Consider the following 27,944-nt stretch of genomic DNA (forward strand, 5'->3'; position numbering starts at 1 on the left):
GGATCATGAGGTCAGGAGTTCGAGACCAGCCTGAACAACATGGTGAAACCCCGTCTCTACTAAAAACACAAAAATTAGCCAGGCGTAGTGGTGTGTGCCTATAATCCCAGCTACTCAGGAGGCTGAGCCAGGAGAATCGCTGGAACCCGGGAGGCAGAGGTTGAAGTGAGCTGAGATTGTGTCGCTACACTCCAGCCTGGGCAACAGACTGAGACTGTCTCAAAAAAAAAAAAAAAAGTGTCACGTAGATAGCTCCACATGGATTCTTTCATTCCTGGATGATATCAGGCATTCCTTTTCAATCCTTTTTCCCCTTCTCATTTTTAAAGGTTAAGGAAACATCATTTTTGCGAAACACCATAGCTGAATGCCAGGCTTGCGGTAAGTGCTTTCCTAGTAATGGGCTCGCCTGAGTCGGATGATGCAGGCTGATGAAGGGCTTGCGGTGAGTCTGCGTTAACCGCAGTTTCTAAAGGTCTACCACATAGTTGGAGGGGAGGGAGAAAAAGTTCAATGGGAAACTAAATTTTGTTTTGTCTTCTGTATATGTTCCTGGCAGTGAATAAGCCTGTGGATGATTGTTTTCCTCTAGGTCCTCTCAAGTTTCAGTCTCCAACCCCAAGCACAATGGTACCCCCAGCACCCCCTGCACCGCCAACACGCCCACCTCGTCGGTGTGACTCCAACCCATGTTTCCGAGGTGTCCAATGTACCGACAGCAGAGATGGCTTCCAGTGTGGGCCCTGCCCCGAGGGCTACACAGGAAACGGGATCACCTGTATTGATGTTGATGAGGTAAAAGTTCACTTAGACCCGGAAGGAATCCCTAAGTATCCTCCTCACCCTGCAGCTTTTGGAAAAAGAAGCCAGGCTGATGATTAAGGGCTGACTTGGGCTGTCCTCCAGGCTCCATCAAAACCACTTGCTTGGAGACCCTGAGACACAGGGATGGCGGAAGGAGACATGACCCAAGGTTATGGCTGCATTTGTCATTTTTCCTTTGCGTTTCCAACTCTTCTACTGGTCCATTGGCTACAGTGCTGAGGTTTCTGCTTTACACGCTGACATTTGCATTGGTTATTTCTCTTAAGCAGTCTGTGCTACAGTTTTGTTTTTCCCCCACTTTTGCAAATGTGGAAGGGGAGGATTTTTATAAGGGTGTATTTCAGGAGTCACCATGGATTTCTTCAGGCTTCCTAAAATAAAGGAGCAGAGGGGAATGTCACACCACCGAGGGGGGGGCCCTGTAACCTATTAGTAACTAAACGTGCCCAGGGAGGGCCCCAGAGGAGGCACATCCAGCTGTTTGACCGGCTGGCAGAGCCCCAGAAGAGACTGTTTCAAGACCGTGGTTAGGCAGGCCAGGCCCAGTGGCTTAAGCCTGCAATCTCAACACTTTGGGAGGCCGAGGCGGGAGGACCACATGAGCTCAGGAGTTTAAGACCAGCCTGGGCAACAAGACAAAACCCTACCTCTACAAAAAATATGATCATTACCTGGGCATGGTGGCATGTGCCTGTGGTCCCAGCTACTCTGGAAGATGAAGTAGGAGGATTGCCTGAGGCAGGAGGTTGAGGCTGCAGTGAGCCATGATGGCACCACTGCACTCCAGCCTGGGCACGACCCTGTCTCAAAACAAACAAACAAAAAACATGGTTAGGCAATCACCAGTCCAGTCGCAAAGTAGTGTTCATAGCAGGTAGCAAGGCTGCCACCAAAATGTGCCTTCAGTGTGCCTTTCTCGTCCCACCCAGCCAGAGGAAGTCTGAAAGGAGAAGCGCAGGGGAGAGATACGGGTAGGGAACTTAGGCACACTGGCTCCCTAGGGCTCCTGCAGACCCTTGGTAACGTTAGTAACACTCAGTTCATTACCTTCCCTAGTAGTAAGCAATTAAGATGGTCTCTAGTAATCCCTCAATTGGAGAAACATCTGCACACATTTCACTGAACTGCATCTGGTTTTTATCTGTGAGCTGGAATTTTCCTCTTTCTGAAAGGGCAGGAAGTGGTCATGTTTTTTTTACATTAGTTGAAGTGGATTAAAAAAAAAAAAAAAAAAAGAACCAATCTCCAGGCTTCCTAGAGCCTTGGAATAGCATGGACTTGACAGGACATGGAGGCAGGCACAGGCCCTGAGGGATTATGTGGTACTGAAGAGGCACCAGCCCTGGCTTTGCCTTCTTGAGGTCTTTCTGACTGAGTAGTTGGTTTGCTGATGCTTTTGGAGTCATCTTAACAGCCAGCTAAGTGGTCCAGGGACATAGTCCTTTCACAGAGATTTGCAAATTCTGTGTCAGAATATCAGGGAGCTTATTACATTGAGAGGTAGGCTGGTTAATATCAAGGACCCTTACAACATGGATGTGCCATTATTCTACAATACAGCAGAGCCCGCTAAAAAGCAACGTTAGATTGTGTAGTCAGGGATTCAGTGGGTAACTGGAGTTGGAAGCCTTTATTTCCTTTTATTATTTTTTCCACCAAAAGATAGTTAAATGACTAAACAAGTATGTGCAAATAGATGAAGAAAAGTTGGAGTGTTTTCTCGGTGTGGCTAAAGACTTTGGACTTTTTTGTCTTCAGTGCAAATACCATCCCTGCTACCCGGGCGTGCGCTGTGTGAATTTGTCTCCTGGCTTCAGATGTGACGCCTGCCCAGTGGGCTTCACAGGGCCCATGGTGCAGGGTGTTGGGATCAGTTTTGCCAAGTCAAACAAGCAGGTAGGCTGAAGTCATGGTTTCTATTCATTTTCTCATCTTAACAGAACAACTGTGGTTGGTTCCCACCTCTTCGGTGTAACCCTTTACCTCCTTGAGCAGCCAAGGCCATGTGGAATGTCATGGTGCAAAATGAGCAAATTAGGAAGTTTTTCAACCATTTCTAAGTATTTACATTTATAAAATCTAGAAGGGAGGAAGCTTTTAAGATGGGATAATAGAGTATTACTGGAAAAACAGTAAAAGGGGTAATATGGCTATTGGCATAATTTCAGGCTTATTTTGTTGATGGCCGTTGAACATTTTGTCCTGCAGAATAAGTTGAGAACCAGGGAAACAAAAGCTTTGAAAAATTAGGTCACTTTTATAGAGTCATTGTTGCCAATCCGAAGCTGTTTCAGAGATGAGGGGATTTTAAGAGTAGAAATAATCCCCCAAGGCAACCTCCCCTTTTTCTTATGTAAGCTCTAAATTGCCATAAAGCACTTGAGTACTTCTTGACAGTCTCCATTTATTTCCAAATGTTCTACTATATCCTGGTCATTATTTAACTGACTGACTGTGAAATTCTTTTTGATGTTTTTAGCCCTTAAAAATGGTTGGTCTATAAATATATTTTACTACCTTAGGGAAATTATTAGCTTTGAAGAAGGGCAGGGGTTTATTATTTCCTAGCTGCCTATCAAAGGGTTCTAGAGGGCATGATTTTTTAGACTAGGAAAGGTAGGCAAGCTAGACATATAGGAATGACAAGAAGTTGTTAGAGTCCTCTAAAGACAGAATCTCTAAGAACAAACCAAGGAAATAGACAAAACAAAATATAAGGTACTTGGTGTAAGGTAGTAAGGAACGCTTCTCAATAGACTTCCAGTAACATGGCAGACAGAACTGAAGTGGAAGGGAGCCACCTTGCTAAAATTTAACAGCAAATGTTACTGCGTTCCAAAGTCAAAAGAAATAAAAGGAAATGATGCAGTGTCCAGAAACAGAGAGAAAGCTCAAAGCCGAAACTGTGACTAAGAACTGATGCCACAGCAGATCCTGGGAGGTGGGAGCCAGGTCCAGGTCCTAGGAACGGGGACCTGGCTTTTACCACCTGTGTGGAGTGGATGCAGCAATGTAGTCTGGGAACTTTGGAAAGGCCTAACACCCCTGCATAAGTCCAGGACCCTCAAAGAACCACCCTATCCATTACAAGGAGACAGGAAAACTTGACTAGCCCTAAGAAACAATAAAGAAGCTTGAATTCAGCTTTAAGATATGCTTGACAAAAATGAAAATTGCCCACAACAAATGTGGCACACATACACTGTGGAACACATACAGTTATGAGTTCCAGATCTGTGTTATACATATAATGCAGAAACACAAGCCAGAAAATTAAAATCATAACCAGCCATGAAAAGGTAAAATCCCCAGGGCCCTGTCTCAAGTCAAAGACACACCACTCTGTAAAGACACGCCAAAATTCAGGGCCAGTGGAATGCCCACAGGCAAAATCTGGGCTACTGAAGATATGCTTATAAACAAAAATGGCAGTTTATATAAAGAAACTACCATGAGGAAACATGATAAATATAAAGTAAATATAAAAAGGTAAAGAAATAAATACCATACTTAAAGAACAGGGCAATGTCCCATCTGAACAACATGGCAAAATCCCATCTCTACAAAAAAAAATACACACAAAAAAATTAGCTGGGTGTGGTGGTGCATGCCTGTGGTCCCAGCTACCTTGGGAGGTCGAGGTGGGAGGATCACCTGAGCCTGGGAGGTCGAGGCTGCAGTGAGCTGTGATCGTGCCACTGCACTGCAGCCTGAGCAACAGAGCAAGACCCTGTCTCAACAACAACAACAAAAGTGTAGGACAATGTGAGAAAAACAGACAAGTTTGAAAAACAGCCAAATAAAACTTTTATCAGTGGAAAATCATTGACCTTAACTCAATAGATGGGCAAAACAGATTAGACACAGCTTCGCGGGGAATTCATAGGCTAGGAGGTGAATTTAAAGAAATCATCTAGAACACAGCACAGAGAAATAAAGATATGAGGCATATAACAAGAGGTTAGGAGTCAAAAGAAGATATTAACGAGAAAGTCCGATATTCATCCAACTGTAGTTCCAAAGAAAGACTAGAAAGCAGTTGGGGGAAACTGAGAATGTTCCAGAATTGAAAAAAAGCTAAGAATCCTCAGATAGGAGAACTACACTGAGTCCCAAGCAAGATAAAAAAAAAAAACGTTCCTAACCTAACAAGGTGGTGGAACAGATGAATTACACAAGTTGTCTTTTCTGAATAACTTTCAATGCCATGAAAGCAATTCTCATTTGCAATTAGATTAAGTACAAACTGGTACAAATGCAGGGAGATGGCACAAATAACCCTCAGATTACCATTCTACCTGAAATTCTGCATCTTCACTTCACACAAAGATAGCAAAACAAAGAAGATTTATTTGCATTCCTATTTAAGCAGCATGTCTCGCTAAACTTTCTTTGAACTTTTCTGCACTAGGTCTGCACTGACATTGATGAGTGTCGAAATGGAGCATGTGTTCCCAACTCGATCTGCATTAATACTTTGGTGAGTATTTCTCACAGCTGTTGTTATCAAAGCAGAACTGGTTATTAAAACAAGTATATGTTTATAGACCATAGCTTCCAAACGCACCTAGAACATGTGGGCATAATATATTTGATTGGCAAATCAAATATATTATGAATATATATTATTCATAGAATAAGGGCAAAAGTTTGTGCTAATAAAGTGTTTAATATGAGTAATTGTATAAGTAATTTTTATGTAAGAATACTTTTATAAGTGCCAAGTTTGTCCTTTATTTTCTACCAAAGTTGCAATATTAGGCTATTAGATAACTATTTATTGAATAAATTATTACTCCTGTATTTTAAAATTGTGAAGAGCTTGGTAGTTTATGTTAATAGTTCAGTATTTTACTGGTGACTACACAATCTCCAAATGTCATTCTTTATTTTCATAAAACTTTTCAATCACGAGGTCAGGAGTTCGAGACTAACCTGGCTAACACAGTGAAACCCTCTCTCTACTAAAAATACAAAAAAAAATTAGCCAGGCCTGGTGGCAGGCGCCTGTAGTCCCAGCTACTCGGAAGGCTGAGGCAGGAGAATGGCGTGAACCTGAGAGGTGGAGCTTGCAGTGAGTCGAGATCACGCCACTGCACTCCAGCCTGGGCGACAGAGTCTCAAAAAGAAAAAAAAACAGACTCAGTCTCAAAAAAAAGATAAAAAAACTTTTCAAAACTTTTCATTGTATTAAATTAAAGTGCTTAGCACTTAGGGATGGCTATAACTTAAGTATTCAGATATGGGTTTTATTTCTGAAAGTTCCTATCAAACTATGTCCAAGATGAAAGATGTACCAGAATAGACTATCAAGAAAAGAACTACTGATTACATGTATGACTATTTGAAAGTTATCCAACCTCTAGGTTCCTTGTTTCCTTGTAAGTAAAAGCACTTTACATTTATCGAGTCACTTATTTTAATCCTCACAACAACCTCATAAACGGGTATTATTATTATCCACATTTTACAATTGAAGAAACTGAGGCACAGAAATATTACATCATTAAGTCCAGGCGTGGTGGAGCATTCCTATAGTCCCAACTCCTCAGGAGGCTGAAGCTGAAGGATCATTTTGGTCCAAGAGTAGTTTGAGGTTACAGTGAGCTGTGATCGGCACTGCACTCCAGTCTGGGTGACAGAGGGAGACCCTGTCTCCAAAAAGAAAATAAAGGAATGTTACGTATTTATACTAAGGTCACACATCTTAGAAGACTTCCAGGTTGGCTACAGAGCCTGCGTTCTTCTCCACAATGCTATATTGCTTAGGAATAGATGGGGATTTATTGCTTCTCAGCTTTTACCAGGACAAAGTAGTCTGCAAATAGATTTGCGAGATCTTGGTGTAAAGGTAATAACTGAGCCACCTAGAGAGAAGGAAAGTAGACAGTAAACAGAACTCCAGGAAACCCCAAAAATGAAGGACTAGGCCAAGGAAAAAGAGCAGAAGCCAGAAAAAGGAGCGAGTGGACAGCATCGCCAGGGAGGCTGAGAGATTGAGACAGGTCGCTGGAAAGTGTGCTTTGGATGTGGCGATTAAGAGGTTGTGAGTGACTTAAATCATTCAACTGCATACTTCAAATGGATGTCTTTTACGATCTGTAAATTTTATGTCAATAAAACTGCATAAGATGAAAAAGTTCTGAGGATCTAATACACAGCATGGTGACTTAGTTAATAATACTATGTTATATATTTGAAATCTGCTAAGAGAGCAGATCTTAGATGTTCTCACTGAAAAAGAAAAAAGGGGAGGGCAACTATGTGAGTTGATGAATATGTTACTTAACTGACCGGTAATGATTTCACAAGGTATATGTATATCACATCATCACACTGCACACTTTCAATATATTCAGTTTCGTCAATTATACCTCAATAACGATGAAAATTTTAATTTTGATTTTTTTATATAATTCCATATATAGTGTGCAGTGTGATTATATATATTATATTATATCTATAAAAGCTAAAAAAACCTGGCCCCTGAAGTGTCACTGCAGTGGAGCTGACAGCTCATTTGTCAGTTTCTCAGTCTGCCTCATCAGAAATTCTCAACGCAGGCCACCAGCATTTCTCGGTGCACCCATTCCTTTGTCATTCTATTGTAAAAGAGCCAAAGGAACAGCAAGAAGAAAAATTAACTTGCTTCTTAAGCAGATCGTCTCCCTGTCCCCAGAGTAAGCTTCTCACACTACCTCCCAGGACTTCATTGGAACTTTTGGCCTCTCCCCTTATGCCCTCCACAGTGGCACGGGCAACTCAGTGTCACTGGTTCACTGTGCAGCCTTCTTCCCTCACTTCTATTCCGTGTTTGTCTGAGTGGCCAGATACAGCCTCCAGTCTGATGGTGTTTTCACCAACATTCACATGATCTTATATGTAAGCAGAGAGGCAGGCATGGGTCTGATGCCTGAATCCTGCCAGCAATGAGTACCTGTGAAAATAGACACAATAACCATACCTTTGCTCAAACTGTACCTTTGCTCACAGCTTTCAGCTCATCACCTGATCTTTGTTCCCTGCAGGGATCTTACCGCTGTGGGCCTTGTAAGCCAGGGTATACTGGTGATCAGATAAGAGGATGCAAAATGGAAAGAAACTGCAGAAACCCAGAGCTGAACCCTTGCAGTGTGAATGCCCAATGCATTGAAGAGAGGCAGGGGGATGTGACATGTGTGGTAAGTTGTTTTTTGACTTCCTCTATCATTTTTCCTCTTCATTTCTGACTTCCTCTATCATTTTTCCTCCTCCATTTTTGACATCACCTCTCTCCAGTTTCTACGTGCTTCGGGGTAAAAGTACTTCAAAATGAAAGCATTGCAATCAAAATGAGCATGGAGTATAACAGGAACAGGGTCCACTGAGTTTGTGGGGAGCAGCCTGACATCCATCTAACCATCAGCTGCCTTTTCTCTCCCTCTTGGCTATGGGGCAACACTGTCTACTTGGGCACCTGAATGCCAGAGCCTCCAGTGAAGCCCCAGCTCCCAAGCACCTTCTGTGGAAAGCCCAGAAGCCAGCAGCAGGGAGGTGAAGGAACATTCTCCTCCCCTTTCCTTCTTCTGCCCCGTCTACTTGCCTGTATAATGACAACATACCTGCTGTCATCTCTAACTGTCCTCATCCTTACAACTTCCACAGTGTCTGCCTGGACACTCCTGTTGGGGGCGGGCTGCCGTGGAGATGTGGGGGCTGTCTAGGCCCTTGGGGAGAACCTCCCGTCTCCTGCAGGTGACTGGCAGGGGCCAGATGGTGCCATGCTCTATGTCTACCTCCACTCCAATCAGGGACAGCTCCATGAATGGTCACACCCCCTGTGCATTATACAGCCCTGGAGCTGATCTGGGGAGGGGAGACTGGGAAGAGAGTAGAGCAGTCACAGCAGGGCCTGACATGGGTCTCATGCTGAGCTTGTAGTGGGCCCTATGTGAAGGAGAGGGTGCGCTCTGGCCATCCATTGCCAAATCCAAGGATCCAGAGTCCTCAGCCTGCCATCCATTCCCAAATCCAAGGATCCAGAGTCCTGGGGATTCTAGGCACTGAAAAATCAGCAGACTTCAGCTGCCCCCCTCCTCTGCACTTCCCGGGGTACCAGGCCTTCGGCAGGTGGCCTGTCAGAGTCTGAATTCACCAGTTCACAGTGATCACCCCTGAGCAGCAAGATGGATCCTTAGAGCCCTTTTCCATCTTCTTTGTCTCAAAGTTATGCTTCTTTGTCTTTATGCATGCACAGTTTTCCACAATGAGCCTATCACTTTTCAAATAGGAAAAATAAGAGTCAAAAATGAGTTAAATAAATAAATATAATAAAGTCAGCCCTCCCTGGCAATACAGATATTCTGTAACAAGGTCAGATGGAGGAATGTGCTGTATCAGAGAGGGAATAACCCCAGCAAGTTCCTGAATTCCTCATGGTTGGGCTTGTTTATTACCAAAAAGCAGTCATTGAGAAGCAAGTGTATATCTCTGTTGAAATCCCCATTTTCTGTGAACAAATTGACAACTCCCCTGGGATAGTGGGTGATGGGGCTCTTAATATGTTTTTGAATTTGTAATAAGGCACAACGACAGATGGTAAAGGATTAATAAACTTGGTGTGACTACTAAAATAATTGAATCTGCCAGAAAATGGCTCATTAAAAATGTATTTGTTCCTAGAGGACATTTTTTCCTCATTAAAGTGAGTCAAGGACCAACCTCATGGATCAACCTTCCAGGCCTTCCAAAGGCCCTGCTGGGGCAAGTGAGCAGGAACCAGGAGCCCGGTAGGGTCTCTCTGGAGTCCTGCCTCCTGAATCATGGTTGCAGAGGGAGAGCACAGATGATTGAGAATAGGCAGGCTGCGGCTGAGGAAGTCACTGGTCTGAAAGCTCCTTATTTTGGGTAGTGAGGCCAGGAAATTTAACCTGTGCTCACATAAGTCTGATTTCCATTGGCCCAGACTCTGCTCCTCAGACTCTCTCCCTCCTCCCTCCTTTATCTTCGATCCCAGGTCAGCTTTCTCTCCCTCCGCATTTCCAGTTCCCTGTGACCTTCTGGGTCTCCTCCTCCCGTCTCCCTTCTGCTGCGTCTCCCTTTACATCTTTTAAACAGTGAACCATCACACTACTCAAGTGCAATTAAATAGTTTCTAAGCCCCACTCAACAAGGCTGAGTGACTCTGGGCCCTCCCCCTGGGAATGAGCAAAGGAGCAGAGAGGCCCTTGTCAGCCACCAGCTCCCTGCCAGGCTCAGCTTCCCAGGCCTCTGATGGTCTTTCCCTTTACAGTGTGGAGTCGGTTGGGCTGGCGATGGCTATGTCTGTGGAAAGGATGTGGACATCGACAGTTACCCTGATGAAGAGCTGCCATGCTCTGCCAGGAACTGTAAGAAGGTAAGGGGTGTTGGGGTGACAGTAGGCACACATGCACTGTGGCTTTCCAAAGTCACATCTTCTATGGGGAGAGGTTCTATGGATCTACGGGCGGATCACGAGGTCAGGAGATGGAGACCATCCTGGCTAACACGGTGAAACCCCGTCTCTACTAAAAATACAAAAAAAAACTAGCCGGGCGAGGTGGCGGGCGCCTGTAGTCCCAGCTACTCCGGAGGCTGAAGCAGGAGAATGGCGTAAACCCAGGAGGCGGAGCTTGCAGTGAGCTGAGATCCGGCCACTGCACTCCAGTCCGGGCGACAGAGCAAGACTCCGCCTCAAAAAAAAAAAAAAAAAAAAAAAGGTTGCACTTGTAAAGTAGCTGTATCTCAGATGAAGTGAAACAGCCACCAACAATAAAGCCACAGTGTCTTGAGGTCAGAAACAGTTACTGGCTTAACACAAATGTAGGATGTCATTCAGAACTGTGTTTTCCCCTTAAGGACAACTGCAAGTATGTGCCAAATTCTGGCCAAGAAGATGCAGACAGAGATGGCATTGGGGACGCTTGTGACGAGGATGCTGACGGAGACGGAATCCTGAATGAGCAGGTACCTGCTTTGCTGGGAGGGCCTGTGAATTGCCATGTACCAGAGATGATGGGAGAAAGCCTGTGAAGTCACCTATGTATATGAATCATCCCAAATGTTAGTTTCCATGCCTGCATTCCACGGCACTGCACCTTTTTACTCCATAAGATTCACAAATGTTTGAAATATAAAACTGACAAATTTGGGCCACCAGAGTTCTGACGCTTCATAACAATGGGGGAAGTGGATTTAGTAGAAGTCTGAGAGATGTTCTATCCTTTCATCTTTTTAGGATAACTGTGTCCTGATTCACAATGTGGACCAAAGGAACAGCGATAAAGATATCTTTGGGGACGCCTGTGATAACTGCCTGAGTGTCTTAAATAATGACCAGAAAGACACGGATGGGGATGGAAGAGGAGATGCCTGTGATGATGACATGGATGGAGATGGTAGATTTGTCGTGCTTTTGTCTTTTATCTGGGATTCAATTGACCTTGTTCCATTTTTCTCTCTCCAGAGTAGGAATAGAATGACTGATTCAGGGCCTTCCAGCTGTGGGTGGCTCACTGTGGCCTGCATCTGGAGGGCCCAACGTGGACTTGGGTCTGTGGAAGGAGACTCCACAGCCCACTCCGCTACTTAATGGCTCTGGATGTTTCCAAGACTCTGTATCATTGCCAGAAACTTTGTAGGACCCCTTCAAGCAGTGTCTCGTCAGGGTGTGTCTTTGTGGGCATCTCCCTTCCCATTTCTACCTCTCCTCACTCGCCGCTAGACTTTCTACATGTGAGAGACCCAGAAGTGGAGAACTGAATGAGAAGGCAGTGAGCAGGGCCACAGATTACGCATCACAGGCTACACATCACATTGCGGGCCCTTGAAGGAAAAATCTTTTCAAAATACCACCTGCCCCAACACACACACACACACACCCCGCTCCAGAACATGCACACCCCCCTAAAACATGACCTCACTTTCTGCAAGCCTAACTGATGACCCATTTCCAGTGGTGTGCTGGTAAACAAACCACAGAAAGCCCTGGTTGGTAGCATTTGCCAGTTTCCATGAGGTAACTCCATACTGTCCTCATTGCTGATTTCAAGCTACCAATGTGACATCATCAAACACAAAACTGAAAAGAAAGAGGGACACAAAGGACCCAGCTCCAGCACAACACTGCCTAGAGCCGTAGGGTCTCAGTCATAGCTCAGATACCCATGAGATCCTCCCTCTCCAGGGTCAGCCCATTCAGCCATCATGATCCCCTCCTCTGGTTGCTGTCATAGCCCTTGACATCTTGGACAAATTAGAATTCAGTCGACAAATACCTCTGAGGGCTGTTCATTTTTAAGTCTCCCAGAATCCATCCTTTGAAGCTACCTCTGGGTAACTGCTGAAAACGCTAGTCCCTATGTGACACTGGCCCAGGCAGAAGCAACTCATCATGTGCCTGATCTCTCCAGCACCTAGAAGTCAGTGACATCCCCCCGACTCAAGGTAGCATTTCTTTCTCACAGGAATAAAAAACATTCTGGACAACTGCCCAAGATTTCCCAATCGTGACCAACGGGACAAGGACGGTGATGGTGTGGGGGATGCCTGTGACAGTTGTCCTGATATCAGCAACCCTAACCAGGTTAGTAGGATACTGGGGAATTCAAACTCCAAGCTGAATTCCTCTATGCAAAGACTCATTTAAGACGGGTGTCTAGAAAAACAGCAGAGCCTCTTAGCTGTTGCCACTTACCTAACAAAGCAGAGGTGGAGAAATGACACACCGTGGGCCTGAAGATGGTGGGATGAACACCACACGAGATCGGAAGCCCTAGGGACTATCTCCCAGGCTGTCGATTGCCTGTGAGGTTAGTAACACGAGCTTCATGATGCTCAGTACAAGTATTTTTCCTGCAGAAAGGAAAATGGAACATGGAAATTAACCATTGGGAGCCTTGTGTCCCTTTAGTCCCGAAACCCCTACACAGCCTATGTATGGACATTTCAGATTAAGTTCAGCCAGTGATGTGTTGCATCTCCCTTCTCACTCCTCCTTCCTGTCTGGATAATTGGGTATGATATGTCATTTATTTTTAAAGCCCTGAGACAGGGGAGTCATGGTTGCCCTCTGTGACTCACTCACGATTTTGGCCAAATTTCAAATTGCAGAAGCAAAGCAAAATCAACTTGTCTTCTCCCCGTGCCTACGGCTGGCTCCCTCTGACCCATGCCAGAGTTCCAGGCCTCCACCTGCCACCATGCTGCCCCAGCGCCCCTTTCCAATCAGCTCATCTGGTGTGTGGGCAGCCCATCCATGTAGCTTGATATTTTAGAAGGCTTTTTTGAAAATTCAGCATTGTGCCTACACCAATATGGTGTTGTCCTTTTGCAGTTTTGCACCACCCCAGTTCCAGAGAAATAATTCCCCAAATCCAATGATGATGGGTGAGGTCTGCCTTCTCTGGAACATTCTGTATATGCAGACCCAGGAATAAATAACATGTGCTGTTCTCTTTGCAGTCTGATGTGGATAATGATCTGGTTGGGGACTCCTGTGACACCAATCAGGACAGGTATGGCATGTCTCCCAACTGCAGAGAGCCAGATGCAACATCCGGAGAGGGTTTTAAATTTCAGAACTTCCTGCCGCTCCATTCCTTGGGATCTCTCTGGGTTGACTGAGCTGCTGGTGGGATAATAGCCCTGCCTTTGGTCAGGATTACCATGAAAATTCTCCCTGAAAGTTCTGTATAGGGGATAACGGTGTCAGAATAGGTTACTAGGCACTCCGGCAAGTGAGATCTATTTCAGGAGAGGTAATATAGCATCATGCTGCACAGATGGGCTCTGGAATAAGATAGCTAGATATAAATCTCAGCTCCTTCTCTTACATGCCAGCTAACCTTTTACTAATACTTATTACCTAATACTTCTGTGCCTCAATTTTCTCATCTGTAAAATGAGGATGACAGTAGATCTAGCTCATAGGACCATCGTGAAGATTGAGTTGATCCATGGAAAGTGCTTATTATGGTTTCTGTTACATACATAGCACTCAATAGATATTAGCTCTTTTATTTTTATAATCTTTCAGCTCAGGAAAACTTCACCATCATCCCAAAATAGAAGGCTGTCAGTTTGCTGAGGGATTGCTATTATTTTCTGGAAATTTCCTTGAAATTTTTAAAATTCCATTTCCCTTACTTAAGTGGAACTGTTCTGTGGAAGTGAGTTTTGTCAACCTTCCTAGCTCAACACGATGGAGTCCTACATTAAGACTGAAGGCTGGATCAACTGATCAGATACTGGAAGAACATCACCAAAAACAGACGTGTGCCACTCAGCCCTAGAGGCACCTGCAACCCAAGGTTCTAAACCCTTTCATCTCCTTAGGGAATTCTTACAAAGGCAGCTAGGACAAGGATGAGAGGGAAAGGATTCTGAAAGACAAAGCAAAAAAAGAGGTAATTTCTCTCCTGATAACGTGGATCAGACGTTGCCCTGCAGAAACCAGTTCTTGACCCAAATCTTACTCAAGGACAGCTCCTATGAAGCCACGTCTCTCTTTTTTCTGGAGATGGAGTCTTGCTCTGTCACCCAGGCTGGCATGATCTCAGCTCACTGCAACCTCCACCTCCTGGGTTCAAGCAATTCTCATGCCTCAGCCTCCCAAGTAACTGGGATTACAGGTGTGTGCCACCATGCCTGGCTAATTTTTGTATTTTTAGTAGAGACAGGGTTTCATCATGTTGGCCAGGCTGGTCTTGAACTCCTGGCCTCGAGTGATCCACCTGCCTCAGCCTCCCAAACTGTGCATCTTTTTCATTATGCTCTGTGTCCTTGCTGCAAAGTACAAATAGTCATCCCTCAGTATCCCAGGGTATTGGTCCCAGGACATCCCTCTGCCCCCAGGATACCAAAATCCTCAAATACTCAAGTCCCTTATACAAAATGATGTAGTATCTGCATATAACCTATACCTGTCCTCCCATATGCCTTAAAAATCCTCTCTAGATTACCTAATACAGTGTAAATGCTAGGTAAATAGTTATTATACTGCAATGGTTTCTTGTTTGTATTATTTTATGTCATTTTTCATTGTTCTTTTTCACATCTTTTCAATCCTTAGTTGGTTGAATCTGCGGATATGGAACCGCGGATACAGAGGCCCGACTGTGCTAGCTAAGTGAACTTAAACATATTTCCCAGTCTCTTGGCATTGCAACTTCTTCACCTGCAAAGAGGAGATAAATGCATCGCACAGGTTATGGTGAAAATTCAAGATAATGTAGAGAAAGCTCCTGGCACAGTGCTGGCCCAAGGGTGACATGGAGAAAGCAGGGGCCATGTTATTATTGGTATCACAGTACAAGAAAAGGCACGTCAGCAACAGAGCCTGACGTCAGATGTCCCTCTCCTCTTCCACAGGGAAGGTGGGACTCTATCCTGACAACTGCCCTAAATAATGTGCATCAAGAATGTTCCCTTGTGCAGGTCATCTTGCACTCTGACTACTATCTACATTAATTTCTAAAATATCCTATCCCACCAGCCTCTAGATATTTGCCCAAAACAAATGACTCATTCTGCTATGCTTTAATTCCCACGAAGTTGAACCTTGGAGAAGAGACAGGAACTGCTTGTTTTTTGCATAAAAATGTTCAGGGCTCTATAGAACGGCTGCTAATGGAAATAGCTCAGTCTTGTGTTTTATAAAGCAGGCCTGCTGCATGCATAGGGATTCTGCTGTTTGAGCCACATCATCTTCTGCTTGTCCAGGCTGGTTTCACTTTTGCTGGACTCTTTCTGTCCCCCTGTACCATCTGGAAAGTGTGGCCATAGAGCATGGTCTGGTCCCTGGCTTCCCTCTCCAAGAGGGTGCAGGGGCAGCTCCTGGCCCAGGACAGGCCGCAGGTGGACCAGGGCTAAAGGACTACTAACTCTTTTCCAGAGTAACCATGAGCGGTCTTAGACTCCAGGACACCTCTTGGAGGCAGGGCAGACTCATCTTCAGGTGGCCTCTCAGCCCAGAAAGTCAGGTGGACAGAGGAGGAGAGTTCTGAGAAGTCCTTTAGACCAGCACTGAGCCTGGCCTACATGCTCCCCTCGGGAAGGCGTGGCCCTGTTCACTTAGCCCTTCTCCCCATGGCGTTCAGGTCTGAATCCTCATGGGATCCACTAGCCAGGGACTGTGAACAGTAATATCCAGAAAACACTGTAGGACTTCATAAGAGTCGGTACTTTTTCATCTATTGAAATTTAATATGCAAAATCCTGATTTTCATCATTTAATCTTCATAACAACCCTACGAGGTAGGTACAATTTTCATTTTACAGATGAGGACACTGAGCCATAGAGAGGTCAGGTGTCATGCCTGAGGTCACATGCTGGCCAGTGCCTGAGCCGGGATTTACACTGGGCTGTCTGGTTCCACTGCCTGTCACTCGGTTCTCCTCATACGTCCTCTGAGTTGAATATTATCTAGCAGTTCCCAGGGACTGATAGGAGCATCTGGTCACAAATCATAGAAATAGACCCTTATCTTCTTGAGTAGGAAATGACTCACTTGTTTCAAGAGGTTGAGGATGGGAAGAACTGTCTCTGAGGCCCATAGGGCAGCCTTATCTAAGGGAATGACCCCAGTGGGTTTGATTTTAAAAGCCACCCCTGGTTTAAAAAAAAAACCTCAAGCACAGACTGTCCTTCCTAAGAATGGATCCTTCCTGTTCCCGGCTGAACTGTGAGCCACATCACCTGTCCTTTCTCCCGCAGTGATGGAGATGGGCACCAGGACAGCACAGACAACTGCCCCACCGTCATTAACAGTGCCCAGCTGGACACCGATAAGGATGGAATTGGTGACGAGTGTGATGATGATGATGACAATGATGGTATCCCAGACCTGGTGCCCCCTGGACCAGACAACTGCCGGCTGGTCCCCAACCCAGCCCAGGAGGATAGCAACAGTAAGCAGGCTCAGCCCAAAGCTGCGCAGCACCCCTGGGCTCCCTTCAGCCAGGCACGTGGGGGCACGCCTCTCTCCAGGCACCAACTCAGAACATCCCCAGCTCCCATCAGCTGCTTCTCCATACCCGGCCTCTCTGCATAGCTGTAGCTTGTGTGGACAGCAGATATCTGGTAGACACCAGTCTCCAAGTAAGTCAGGACTGAGCTGCTTTGCATCTTCCTGAACAACCCTAGGATGCCATCACACAGGTCAGGGAAGCAGCCACACACTGTGGCTCAGTTCCCAAAGGGCTTGGAGAGCTGCTCCACCATCTTACCTGTCACCTTCCACCTTCCACTGGGAGTCCCCGAAAAGCAGCAGGATAGAGAGAATGGCACAGAAGTGGTATATGCCAGGTTCACAAATGCAGATGCCTGCAGGGGCCAGGCAGATAAGAAAAGGTCTGCACCAAGCCAGACACGAGACAGCAGGGAGCGTTGGGGACTGCGGTGACCTGGAGAGGGCGTGCCCGCCCACAGCAGTGCACACGCAAAAATGCCAGCACGTGAGCTGAACAACACACACGTGGGGGCCGCATTCAGTCTAGGGGCCGCCAGAAGTTAGTCTTAGAGATATTCTGGTAACAATAATTTCCCTGTTTTCTACACATTACAGTCCAGAAAGTGCTGTAGACATTTGCTTATGTGAGGTCAAGCTTAAGATCCACCAGTTGGTGAACCCAACTGGTAGGTAATAAGAACTTTTTTTTTTTTGAGACGGAGTCTCGCTCTGTCGCCCAGGCTGGAGTGCAGTGGCTGGATCTCAGCTCACTGCAAGCTCCGCCTCCCGGGTTCACGCCATTCTCCTGCCTCAGCCTCCCGAGTAGCTGGGACTACAGGCGCCAGCCACCTCGCCCAGCTAGCTTTTTGTATTTTTTAGTAGAGACGGGGTTTCACCATGTTAGCCAGGATGGTCTCGAACTCCTGACCTCGTGATCCGCCCGTCTCGGCCTCCCAAAGTGCTGGGATTACAGGCTTGAGCCACCACACCCGGCCAACAAGAACTTTAATGAGGACAGAGTGGAGGGCAACTGTTCAAATTGATCTTTCAAAAAGCTCTGGGAGGACTGGCCTGGTCACCCAGTACAAGGACTCCAGGATGGGGCCTGGGACCAGCTCAGACATGACCCCAGGCTCCTCTCCCAACACTGATGGGAAATCATGGCCCTGGTTCTGGGAGCTTGAGCCCTTCTGTTCCTCATGCAGCCCCTTTCCCTGCCAAGGCGTGGCAGTGGGTGTGAGCACTATTGAGCTCCTGTCCTTTTCCACCCCACTCAGGCGACGGAGTGGGAGACATCTGTGAGTCTGACTTTGACCAGGACCAGGTCATCGATCGGATCGATGTCTGCCCAGAGAATGCAGAGGTCACCCTGACCGACTTCAGGGCTTACCAGACCGTGGTCCTGGATCCTGAAGGGGATGCCCAGATCGATCCCAACTGGGTGGTCCTGAACCAGGTGAGTGTCACATGGGCGGCAACGGCTCAGCCTTGCCTCTCAACAGTGCCCTTCTGATAGTGGTAGGTCATGTTTAGAGGGTGCAGACAATGAGCCAGGCCTTCTTCACATCGCTCTTATTCCTCAACAGCCCTATGACAGACTACTTCAATTATGCCCATTTTACAGAGGATGAAATTGTCTGCTACAGCTTTCATGATTGTAGCATCTTAATGATGGTAGCACTGTGGTAAGTAGCTGAGATGACTGCAGTTGGGACCTAGGCTGTCGGACCCTAGAACTGACACTTCTGATCTCTGCAGCAGACTGCCTTCTGCATATCCTCCTCATTGTGTAACCAAAAAAGGCAAGAACAGAGAGGCTTAGTAGATTTTCCAGAGTCACAGAGCAAGTCACATTGATTAGAAGTATATGTTGTATGTTCCCCAGTTAAAGGCCTGTTCAATCAGCTTAAGTGACGGTCTCAGCAAACTTATTCCTATTCAGCTTTGAGCTTTTTTTAACCTTCTTTACAAGCACATGCTTTCTTCGAGCACGTAACACAATAGAGCAACTATTCAGATGATGAAATCTTTATATGGAGGTCAGACATCACTGGCCACTCACTCATGGTGCCTGAGGTTTTCAGCTTCCTCAGGGTTACTTGACCCCTTCAAGACTGTTCTGAACTCCCTCACCTCTCTCTGCAGGGCATGGAGATTGTGCAGACCATGAACAGTGATCCTGGCCTGGCAGTGGGTACGTCCTGGGCCTCAGTTGCCACCCGCATAGAATTCTTCCAGCTACTAGTGTGGTTTGTCTGTTGTTCTAATCTTATCTGGTCCCTACAGGGTACACAGCTTTTAATGGAGTTGACTTCGAAGGGACCTTCCATGTAAATACCCAGACAGATGATGACTATGCGGGCTTTATCTTTGGCTACCAAGATAGCTCCAGCTTCTACGTGGTCATGTGGAAGCAGACGGAGCAGACATATTGGCAAGCCACCCCATTCCGCGCCGTTGCAGAACCTGGCATTCAGCTCAAGGTATTGGTGGTTTGAAGTCATTCATCGCCCTTTCTTCTGGACCCTTCATCTTTTTCCAGATATTGTGTTTTCCCATATGGCACTTAATCTAAAAAATTGATGCATTTATGCTAACGTTAGAGTCAGGGAAGACTACAGCTGACCCAGGTAGGGCCTTGCCTTCATTCCTATGTACCAGCTACATTCTAACCTCTAATGGTGGGAATTCCAGCCTACGTGAGGTCAGAGAGAGGGAAGGTTTAGAGTGCACCTTCAGGCACACTGTGTTGGAAACTGGCTAATAAGTTTCATTGATAGGTCCAACTTTGTACAGGAGGGCTTGTGGGCTACTTCTGTCACTCCTGCTAGGACACAAGGCTGACTTAAGTAGCCAGACGTTTGATGGGAGCCCTCGTTGGGCAAATGTAGGGAGCAGTGGATTTGCAGCAGGAACAACATGGAATGTGTAGTGGAATACTGGGCAAAGCTTAGTAGTAAAAGGTTGGGGTCACCTCCATAGATATGACATTTAAGCGTTTATGCTTTGTTTCGAATCCAAGGCAGCCGGATGATAACCATGACTGTAACCTGGATCATCACTTCAGATCCAGGAAGCGGGAAGGGCGGTGCCTGGGTCCTGCCCTAAAACCTTGCTTGTGTCATCATCCAGGCTGTGAAGTCTAAGACAGGTCCAGGGGAGCATCTCCGGAACTCCCTGTGGCACACAGGGGACACCAGTGACCAGGTCAGGCTGCTGTGGAAGGACTCCAGGAACGTGGGCTGGAAGGACAAGGTGTCCTACCGCTGGTTCCTACAGCACAGGCCCCAGGTGGGCTACATCAGGTAGGTAGAGGCCCCATCTCCTTACCTTGCCCTAGAAGCAAAGCACCCTCTGTTCTGCATCCCAGAGCCTTCACTTCCCTGAGCAGTTCTGACCTAGGATAGTCCCCAAGGACATGCCAGGACTTTTGTGACTGCAGGGTGGGGAACCTAGAAAAGAAGTTGGGGAGGAGGCACTCAGACTCAGACAGACCACCCGGACAGGACAGAAGGGCCAAGATGGGGAGAGAAGGAGCAGAGTTGAGGGGAGGACCCAGTGTTGTGGGGTTGGTGCATTTGGATGGCTGTGCCCTTCTGCCATGCTCTGAAGAGAAGCCTGAGGGTGGACATGCCAATCAGTATGAGGTAAGAGGTGTGGCAGGGTCTCTTCTCCACACCCTCCCCTGTGGCACCTCTGGGCCCTGTGTAATCACTTACTAGTGAACGTTTCACCCTGACTGCACTACGCCCCTTACAGTCTGTCTTCCCTACTGGATCACAAACTGCATGAGGGTAGCACTTGTATCTTTTTTCTTAAGACAGAATCTCACTCTGTTGCCAGATGGGAGTACTGTGGCGTGATCTAGGCTCACTGCAAGCTCTGACTTCCTGGTTCAAGTGATTCTCCTGCCTCAGCCTCCCAAGTAGCTGGGATTACAGGCACACGCCACCACGCCCAGCTAATGTTTGCATTTTTAGTAGAGATGGGGTTTCATCATGTTGGCCATCGTGATGCGCATACCTCGGCCTCCCAAAGTGCTGGGATTACAGGCGTGAGCCACCGTGCCCAGCCGTATCTTATTATTTTATCTTGGTCTCCCCGGTGCCTAGCACAAAGCCTGGCATCTACTACACATGGCACGAACTAATCGTCATGTAAGCCAAAGTAGTCTGTCTTGTTTCTTTATAGGACTTTTTTTGTTTGTTTGTTTGTTTTAAAGTATTCTCGGGAGTTAGGAGGCTTAGGGCTGTATCTTTGAAATGTAGATAGTGTTCTTCATTTGAACTTGCAGATCAACACCCATCCTAGCCTATGTAGTATATTGAGGAAGGAGTACTGAGTGCATTCTCCTCCTCAGGGCAGGAAAACAGCCTCATGGAAAAAAAGAAAGTCATGAGGGCAAATCCATATTTTGTTTCTCTTTGTGACATTATGTCAAATGTACTCTTTTTGTTTCACAGTAAGATGATCATGTTCTCAGCCCTATTAAGCCCAATGCCCCTTTTTTATAATATTTTGAAATGCCCCTCTTCCGTCCCAAAATAGAATCATAGAAATTACAACCTACCTACACATATAATCTAGAAAATCAGTCTGAGCCCTAACAATATAATAGAGAAATAAGAATAACTTATAACAAAATAATTTAAATACTTGAGCACAGCCACACCAGAAGACAAAATGAAATAGACACTTGCACCCATACCTAGAATCACTATGCAGGTGACACTCTAACACAGACTGTTGTGTCAGTAACTTAAATGTTACACTGGTGTTGATGACAGCAATGTCAATTTCTCAAATGGTGAACATTTTAGAATGTTAATTTTCAAACAAAGTACTCAGTAGTTTTCTCAATTTACCCTGGAAAATACAGTTTATATTAAAATGTGTGCAAAATACATTTGATGTTCACAAGTGAAAGGGAGTCAGGTTCTAGGCCCTGATCGTTGCTCTTTACCTACCCTGGTGTCTGAGGAACACTCCAGAAGTGTATGGAATGCAGGACAAGTTTTGATCTCTCTAGGGCATTGCACGCCATCCAGCATCCCTGGCTGCCATCACTCAGTGCCCCTGTGACAACCCAAAGTGTCCCCACAGATTCCTGCAACTCTGCTTAGGGAGAGCTGAATCCTGTGGAGAATCATAGCTGTGAGATTCCACTAAAAGGGAGAAATCAGACCAAAGGAAAAGCAGAAGTCTTTAAGCATGGTATATAGACAAACATGACAATGAAGGCACAAAACTTTCTCCCTCATGACATCAGGTTTGGTTTGATTTTTAACTCAAGTTTGATAGTGTGCCCAACATCATGTTAAGCCTTGTGAGAGACAGAAGTTGGGAAGAAACACCCCTCCAGACACACACACACACACACACACACACACACACACAGGGACACACAAACGGTCCCTGCCCTCAGGGACTTCCAGTCTAGTAAGTAAGGGGGAACAGCTACAGCATAATCCAGGTCAGTGAAAAATGGAGCCTAAAACAGAGTAAAGACACAGGTGTGTATAAGAAGTGGGGCCCCTGGGCCTCACAGTGGGCACTTTACCCGGGTTGGATTTCATGGAGACCCCTCCGGCTGTGTTGTCCGCAGAGTACGATTTTATGAAGGCTCTGAGTTGGTGGCTGACTCTGGAGTCACCATAGACACCACAATGCGTGGAGGCCGACTTGGCGTTTTCTGCTTCTCTCAAGAAAACATCATCTGGTCCAACCTCAAGTATCGCTGCAATGGTAACGTGCATTCTTGTTACTATTCAATATTGTTACTAGAATTAGTCAAATATTGCCACCTTATTTTTATACCGCACTTTCCCCCAAAAGCCCAACGCTCATACCACGTAGTCATTAAAACCTGATAGTCCCTGTGTACCAGAAGTAAAAAGCAGATCGCATTTATCCTATTTTATGCATGTGGAAATTAAGACCCACAGAATTTGACTGCATGGTTTAGGGTTTGGGGTTCAGTGAGAAATCCAGTCAGATTTAATTTACAGAAAGCCTTTATTTTTTCATGTAGTTAAAACATAATCATAGATGAAAAACCCACTCTGCCTGCTGATTTTCTGTAGGGCCGGGAAGGAGCACTCCTGGGCTTTAAGCCAATGGTTTGCAAAGCAGCCTGCAGGAGAAAATGGCGGCGAGGGCCTGCGGGGCCTCCTGGGCGGGCTAACAGCGCCCCCTACGGGATGCCTGCGCCGCGGGCAGGGGTCCGGGGTGGAAGAAACCTCGCTAACCTCCCTGTGCGCATTCCTATTGCAGACACCATCCCTGAGGACTTCCAAGAGTTTCAAACCCAGAATTTCGACCGCTTGGATAATTGAACCAAGAGAGCAATCCGTAACTGCTTTTCCGAACACTAAAACCATATATTTTTAAACTTCCTTTAATTTTCTTTATATACACTGTGGCTTTCTTTTACCAACCCAAATAAATAAAAATGTTTTATATGAATGTGGCAATAAAGGAGATCATTTTTTAAAACCGTGTTGCTCAGACATTGCTCTCGTGTCAGGGATCCCCGTTAACTTGCAGGGTGGTGGTTTCTTCTCAGACCCGGTAGCTGGTAAGATGAACCTGTGCGTGAATCACAAGGTCCAGGCCAGAGGTCTCATCTGGGGTCCCCCCAGTTTGCTCCACACAAAAGGCCTAACCGTTCCATGGTCACCTCGGCAGCTTCCTTATTTTGGCTAAAGGGTCTCGAGAAACACGTGTTCGGGGGGGCACCTTCCCTAGGAAGGCGTTTTTCTGACCTAGTCCTGGGACAGATTTGCCCAATTCTTTCTGATGCTCTCCACCCATCCCACACCTTCCAGACTTCTATTCTGGCCCCTTCAACGTCATTCTTAAGCTTATTTATATATTTGGCTCCCCCTAGTGGATTATAAGCATATTGACAATAAAGGATCATGTCATTCCAATCAATATCCCCACAGTACCTGGAATATAGCCGATAAATGTTTGCTGAATAAACAAAGAATGAATGAATGAATGCCTCTTAAGTGAAAGGACGGTAGAGTGTATATGATCATAAAAGCCCAAGTCACAACATATCCTCTATCTGTGGTACCAGTAGCTGGATGTACAGGGCACAAACTTGCCTAATTTGTACACTAGCCTTTCTCGTATCTCAGTTGTAAGTCAAAGATACAAGCAAATTTGTATAAGTTCTCTAGAAATTTAGTTTCAAAGAATTTGCTGTGTGGTTATAAAGTTTCTTATCCCAGAATTCCTAGAGATATATTAAATCATTTATGAAGAAAAAACACCACAGTGTTACCATGACTTTAACAGTGAGAAAATACAACGATGCATGCACGAGATCTGGTGGATTTCTGGACATCCTCCTCTCATGTACAGCCTGGAGATGTGTATTGCCTTGTAATCCAGGACATCTGATCTCCTACATCAAAAACTCCAATGGGGCCACGTGTGGTGGTGCTTGCCTGTGGTCCCTAGCACTTTGGGAGGTCAAGGCAGGCAGATCACCTGAGGCCATGAGTTCAAGACCAGCCTGGCCAACATGGCGAAACCTGTCTTTACTAAAAATACACAAATTAGCCGGTTGTGGTGCCACTTGCCTGTAGTCCCAGCTATTTGGGAGGCTGAGGTGGGAGAATCGCTTGAGCCCGGGAGGCAGAGGCTGCAGTGAGCCGAGATGGTACCACTGTAGTCCAGCCTGGGCAATAAGAGTGAGTGTCCTATGGCTCCTGTATTCTCCCTGAGGCTGGTGGAAGGAGGAGGCAACCCACGCCATGCCCACCCCTGGGGCAGCCTCCCTGCTGTCAGCTGTGCAAGCCCCAAGAACACAGTATGTCCACAGGAAACAGACTCTCTTGGCTAAATCTTTTGTGTCTATAATTGTTTTAGAAACCATGGGCCCACAGGCCATCTAGAACATAATTCCATCCCTTAGGAAGCTTATTTCATTTTTGGGAAGACAAAACTTTTTATGCAAAACAAGAAACAAAGATGCATGTAGATCCAGCAGTGTGCTGAAGCCAGCTCCTACCAGCTCATAAGAGCCAATTATTCAAGTTTTAGGAATATTGTGAGCCAGTTAAACTGTTGGTAGTTTCAAATTGGCCATGGTGGGAGTATTTACACAGAAACTGGCAAACACTACAAATCAGGGCTCTGGAGAACTGGTGGTTAAACATTTATCAGCACACAAGTGATTATTCTACCTTGTCCTATTCCTAGTTGGCCCTCACTTTTTTTTGAAGCTGATATAGAAAACGTGAGGCTTTCAGAAAATACCTTGCATATATTTTCTTACTTCAGAAAATGAAGTAAGAAAAGTGAAAATGGATGGGGCGCTGTGGCTCACACCTGTAATCCCAGCACTTTGGGAGGCCTAAGCAGGAGGATCACTTGAGGTCAGGAGTTTGGGACCAGCCTGGCCAACATAGTAAAACCCCGTCTCTACTAAAAATACAAAAATTAGGCCAGGTGCAGTGGCTTATGCCTGTAATCCCAGCTCCTCAGGGGGCTGAGGCACAAGAGTCTCTTGAACCCAGGAGGCGGAAGTTGCAGTGAGCTGAGATCATGCCACTGCACTCCAGCCTGGGCGACAGAACAAGACCTGTCTGAAGGAAAAAAAAAAAAAAGAGTAAAAATCAGGAAGCACTCGAGAGAAACTAGCCAATTGGAGACTCAGAGGGTGAGTTAGCAGGTGTGGTATGCTCTCCCCCCAGTAACTCCCTGGGCTTCTTGAATACTTGTTATACTCAACCTTAGCACAATGACTCAAATTCCTATTACAGTTCCATTAGGTTAGTAAGAGCCTCATTTGAATCTTACACTTCTAGGACTGAGTGGCCATCAGTCTCTCACCAACTAGTATGAATTCATTCCAATGCCCATTCACCTCCTGACTTCTCATGGAGATTGAGAAGACTGAGGAGTTGGGCATGGTGGTGCACGCCTGTGGTCCCAGCTACCTGGGAGGCTGAAGGGGGAGGATCACTTGAGCCCAGGAGTTCAAGTCCAGCATGGGCAACATAGCAAGATCCTGTCTCTCTCTCTCTCTCTCTCTCTCTCTTTTAAATACTAGGGGAATGGGAGGCGTGACTGGGAAAGAAAAGAGGCATTGTCACTGTAGGGAAAAGACCATGGCTGAGTAAGTAGAATCCCATGGGAAGTGTGGGAGATCTCTGGGGACAGGATGAGGACAGCCAGAGGAGGCCTGGGGGCATGGGAGCAGGTGCACAAATGGAAGTGCAGCCCTTTTTGCCTACACCCAAGAAAAAAGAAAAAAAAAAAAAGCTCTTCCTTCTCCCCATCCAGGTTATTAGTCCTAGGCTCCAGAAGTATTATGGTGATTATCCTTAGGTTAATTTTGGAGACAGGCTATAGAGTTAAAGAGAATGAGGAGGATATCGAATCCAGCCACCTCCTACTGAAATATTTGTAGGCATTTTTTATGGCCTAGGCTAGAAGATAACTGGGAACAGACTCAAGCAACAAAAAAGAATTTGGTCCAGAAGCGAGGCTGTGGGAAAAATAGATAATGTACAGCATGAATCTACGGGTGAGAGGTGGGGTGCTCCTGCTTGGGATACACACCTGGGGTCCCCAGTAACATCGGGACTGTAAAGGGTGGCTCAACCTTTCAGTGGCACGAAGAAACCCCCTGCAGTGTCCACAGCTCCGCATCTTACAGCCCCACCCAATTTGGTCATAGGCAACCTCAGGTGACAGACACTCACCCCAAATTTCCTGGGGCAGTATAGTTGATGCTCAGCCCAAATTCCCTGGGGCAGTATAGTTTCCACAGTGGGTGAGGGTGTTTTATTCCAGAGAAACAATTCTAGTACTTTAGAATTAAGTACAGAGATGCTGAAGTCAATTGGACCCATCATCCTAATATTTTTGTGTGGTGTTGGGGAATTCTGTTTTGAGTATGTGGCAACGCACTTGAAATATCTAAGAGAATTTGGCATAATTAGAGAATGCAATAAATTGAACTTGTGATTCCAGTTTAGAATGCAGACAGATGCTCCTCACCTTAAAATGGGGTTTTGTCCTAATAAATCCATAAGTTGAACATATCTTAAGTCCAAAGTGCATTTAGTACTCCAATAAAGCCAAGTCAAAAGTTTAAGTCATCCATCATTAAGTCCAGATACTCCTCAATTTAAATAGGGTTATGTTTTGATAAAAATCGTAAGTCAAACCATCATTAGTTGGGAGTTGTTTATAGTTGAATATCTGGTTTATCGTCATCATCATTATTATTATTATTGAGACAGGATCTCACTGTTGCTCAGGCTGCAGTGCAGTGGTGCAGTCGCGGCTCACTGCAGCCTCAACCTCCTGGGCTCAAGTAGTCCTCCCACCTCAGCCTTCCAAGAAGCTAAGACTACAGGCACATGCCACCATAACCACCTAATTTTTTGTATTTTTTTTGTAAAGATGGGGTCTTACTGTGTTGCCCAGGCTGGTCTCAAACTCCTGAGCACAAATTATCCTCCTGCCTTGGCCTCCCAAAGAGAGTATTTGATTTTGGACTTGCGATTTTTAAGTCAGAAGGTAGGAGAATTTGGTTGAATATGCAAATATTGAGGTGATTAAGATAATTTCTCATCCATTATATAAATTTTTTAAATTTACAAGTTATATAAGCACATAGGTAGGTTTCATCAAATGACAAAAAAATAAATTCATAAATGAAATTTAAATATATTTTTAATGTTACAAATTAGCATAGTATATTATGTCATAAATTAATATATTACATTTATAAATGGGATTTAGAGTGTTTAAGGAAACTTAACTAACTAAGTTTGCAAATGGGACTAAACATTAATCAAAGGCCTAAAAGTGATTATATATTTTGCTATAGAGTAATAAGTAGATTTGCATATTTATAGAATATAGTAAAGTAATACAATTTTTAAGTTGAATTTTTTAACTTAAGGTTTTGTAATTTTTAACTTTAATAGAATATTAATTTTAAAACCAAAGTCACCATAAATTGTTTTCTGTAAAAGACAACCTTTCCTTCAGGGATAAAGAAAGCCTCCTGAAAGCTCCACATTTTACCACCTCACCCAAATCATTGGTTAATAAACAACTTCAGTCAATTGACATGCACCCCAAATTTCCTGAGGCAGTACAGTTTCCTTAGTGGAGAAGGGTCTTTTATTCCTGAGA

General features: G+C 45.5%; 1 protein-coding gene across 1 annotated transcript in view; it reads left to right on the forward strand.

Moving 5' to 3' along the window:
• THBS4 (thrombospondin 4) overlaps positions 1-23,265 on the forward strand; it is a 47,203-nt gene extending 23,938 nt beyond the window's left edge. Inside the window, exons 6-22 of the mRNA XM_011934329.1 lie at positions 330-381; positions 593-795; positions 2,584-2,721; positions 5,237-5,305; positions 7,854-8,006; positions 10,097-10,201; positions 10,684-10,791; positions 11,063-11,222; positions 12,291-12,409; positions 13,288-13,340; positions 16,541-16,734; positions 18,053-18,231; positions 18,921-18,969; positions 19,062-19,258; positions 19,908-20,080; positions 22,381-22,520; positions 23,049-23,265. Coding sequence (XP_011789719.1) covers positions 330-381; positions 593-795; positions 2,584-2,721; positions 5,237-5,305; positions 7,854-8,006; positions 10,097-10,201; positions 10,684-10,791; positions 11,063-11,222; positions 12,291-12,409; positions 13,288-13,340; positions 16,541-16,734; positions 18,053-18,231; positions 18,921-18,969; positions 19,062-19,258; positions 19,908-20,080; positions 22,381-22,520; positions 23,049-23,110 — 2,154 coding nt within the window. The 3' untranslated portion in view covers positions 23,111-23,265. The remainder of the gene's footprint in view (positions 1-329; positions 382-592; positions 796-2,583; positions 2,722-5,236; positions 5,306-7,853; positions 8,007-10,096; positions 10,202-10,683; positions 10,792-11,062; positions 11,223-12,290; positions 12,410-13,287; positions 13,341-16,540; positions 16,735-18,052; positions 18,232-18,920; positions 18,970-19,061; positions 19,259-19,907; positions 20,081-22,380; positions 22,521-23,048) is intronic.
• The last annotated feature ends 4,679 nt before the right edge of the window (positions 23,266-27,944 follow it).

Source organism: Colobus angolensis, unplaced genomic scaffold (assembly GCF_000951035.1).
Source record: "Colobus angolensis palliatus isolate OR3802 unplaced genomic scaffold, Cang.pa_1.0 Scaffold134, whole genome shotgun sequence".
In the NCBI taxonomy this organism is placed as follows: Eukaryota; Metazoa; Chordata; class Mammalia; order Primates; family Cercopithecidae; genus Colobus; species Colobus angolensis.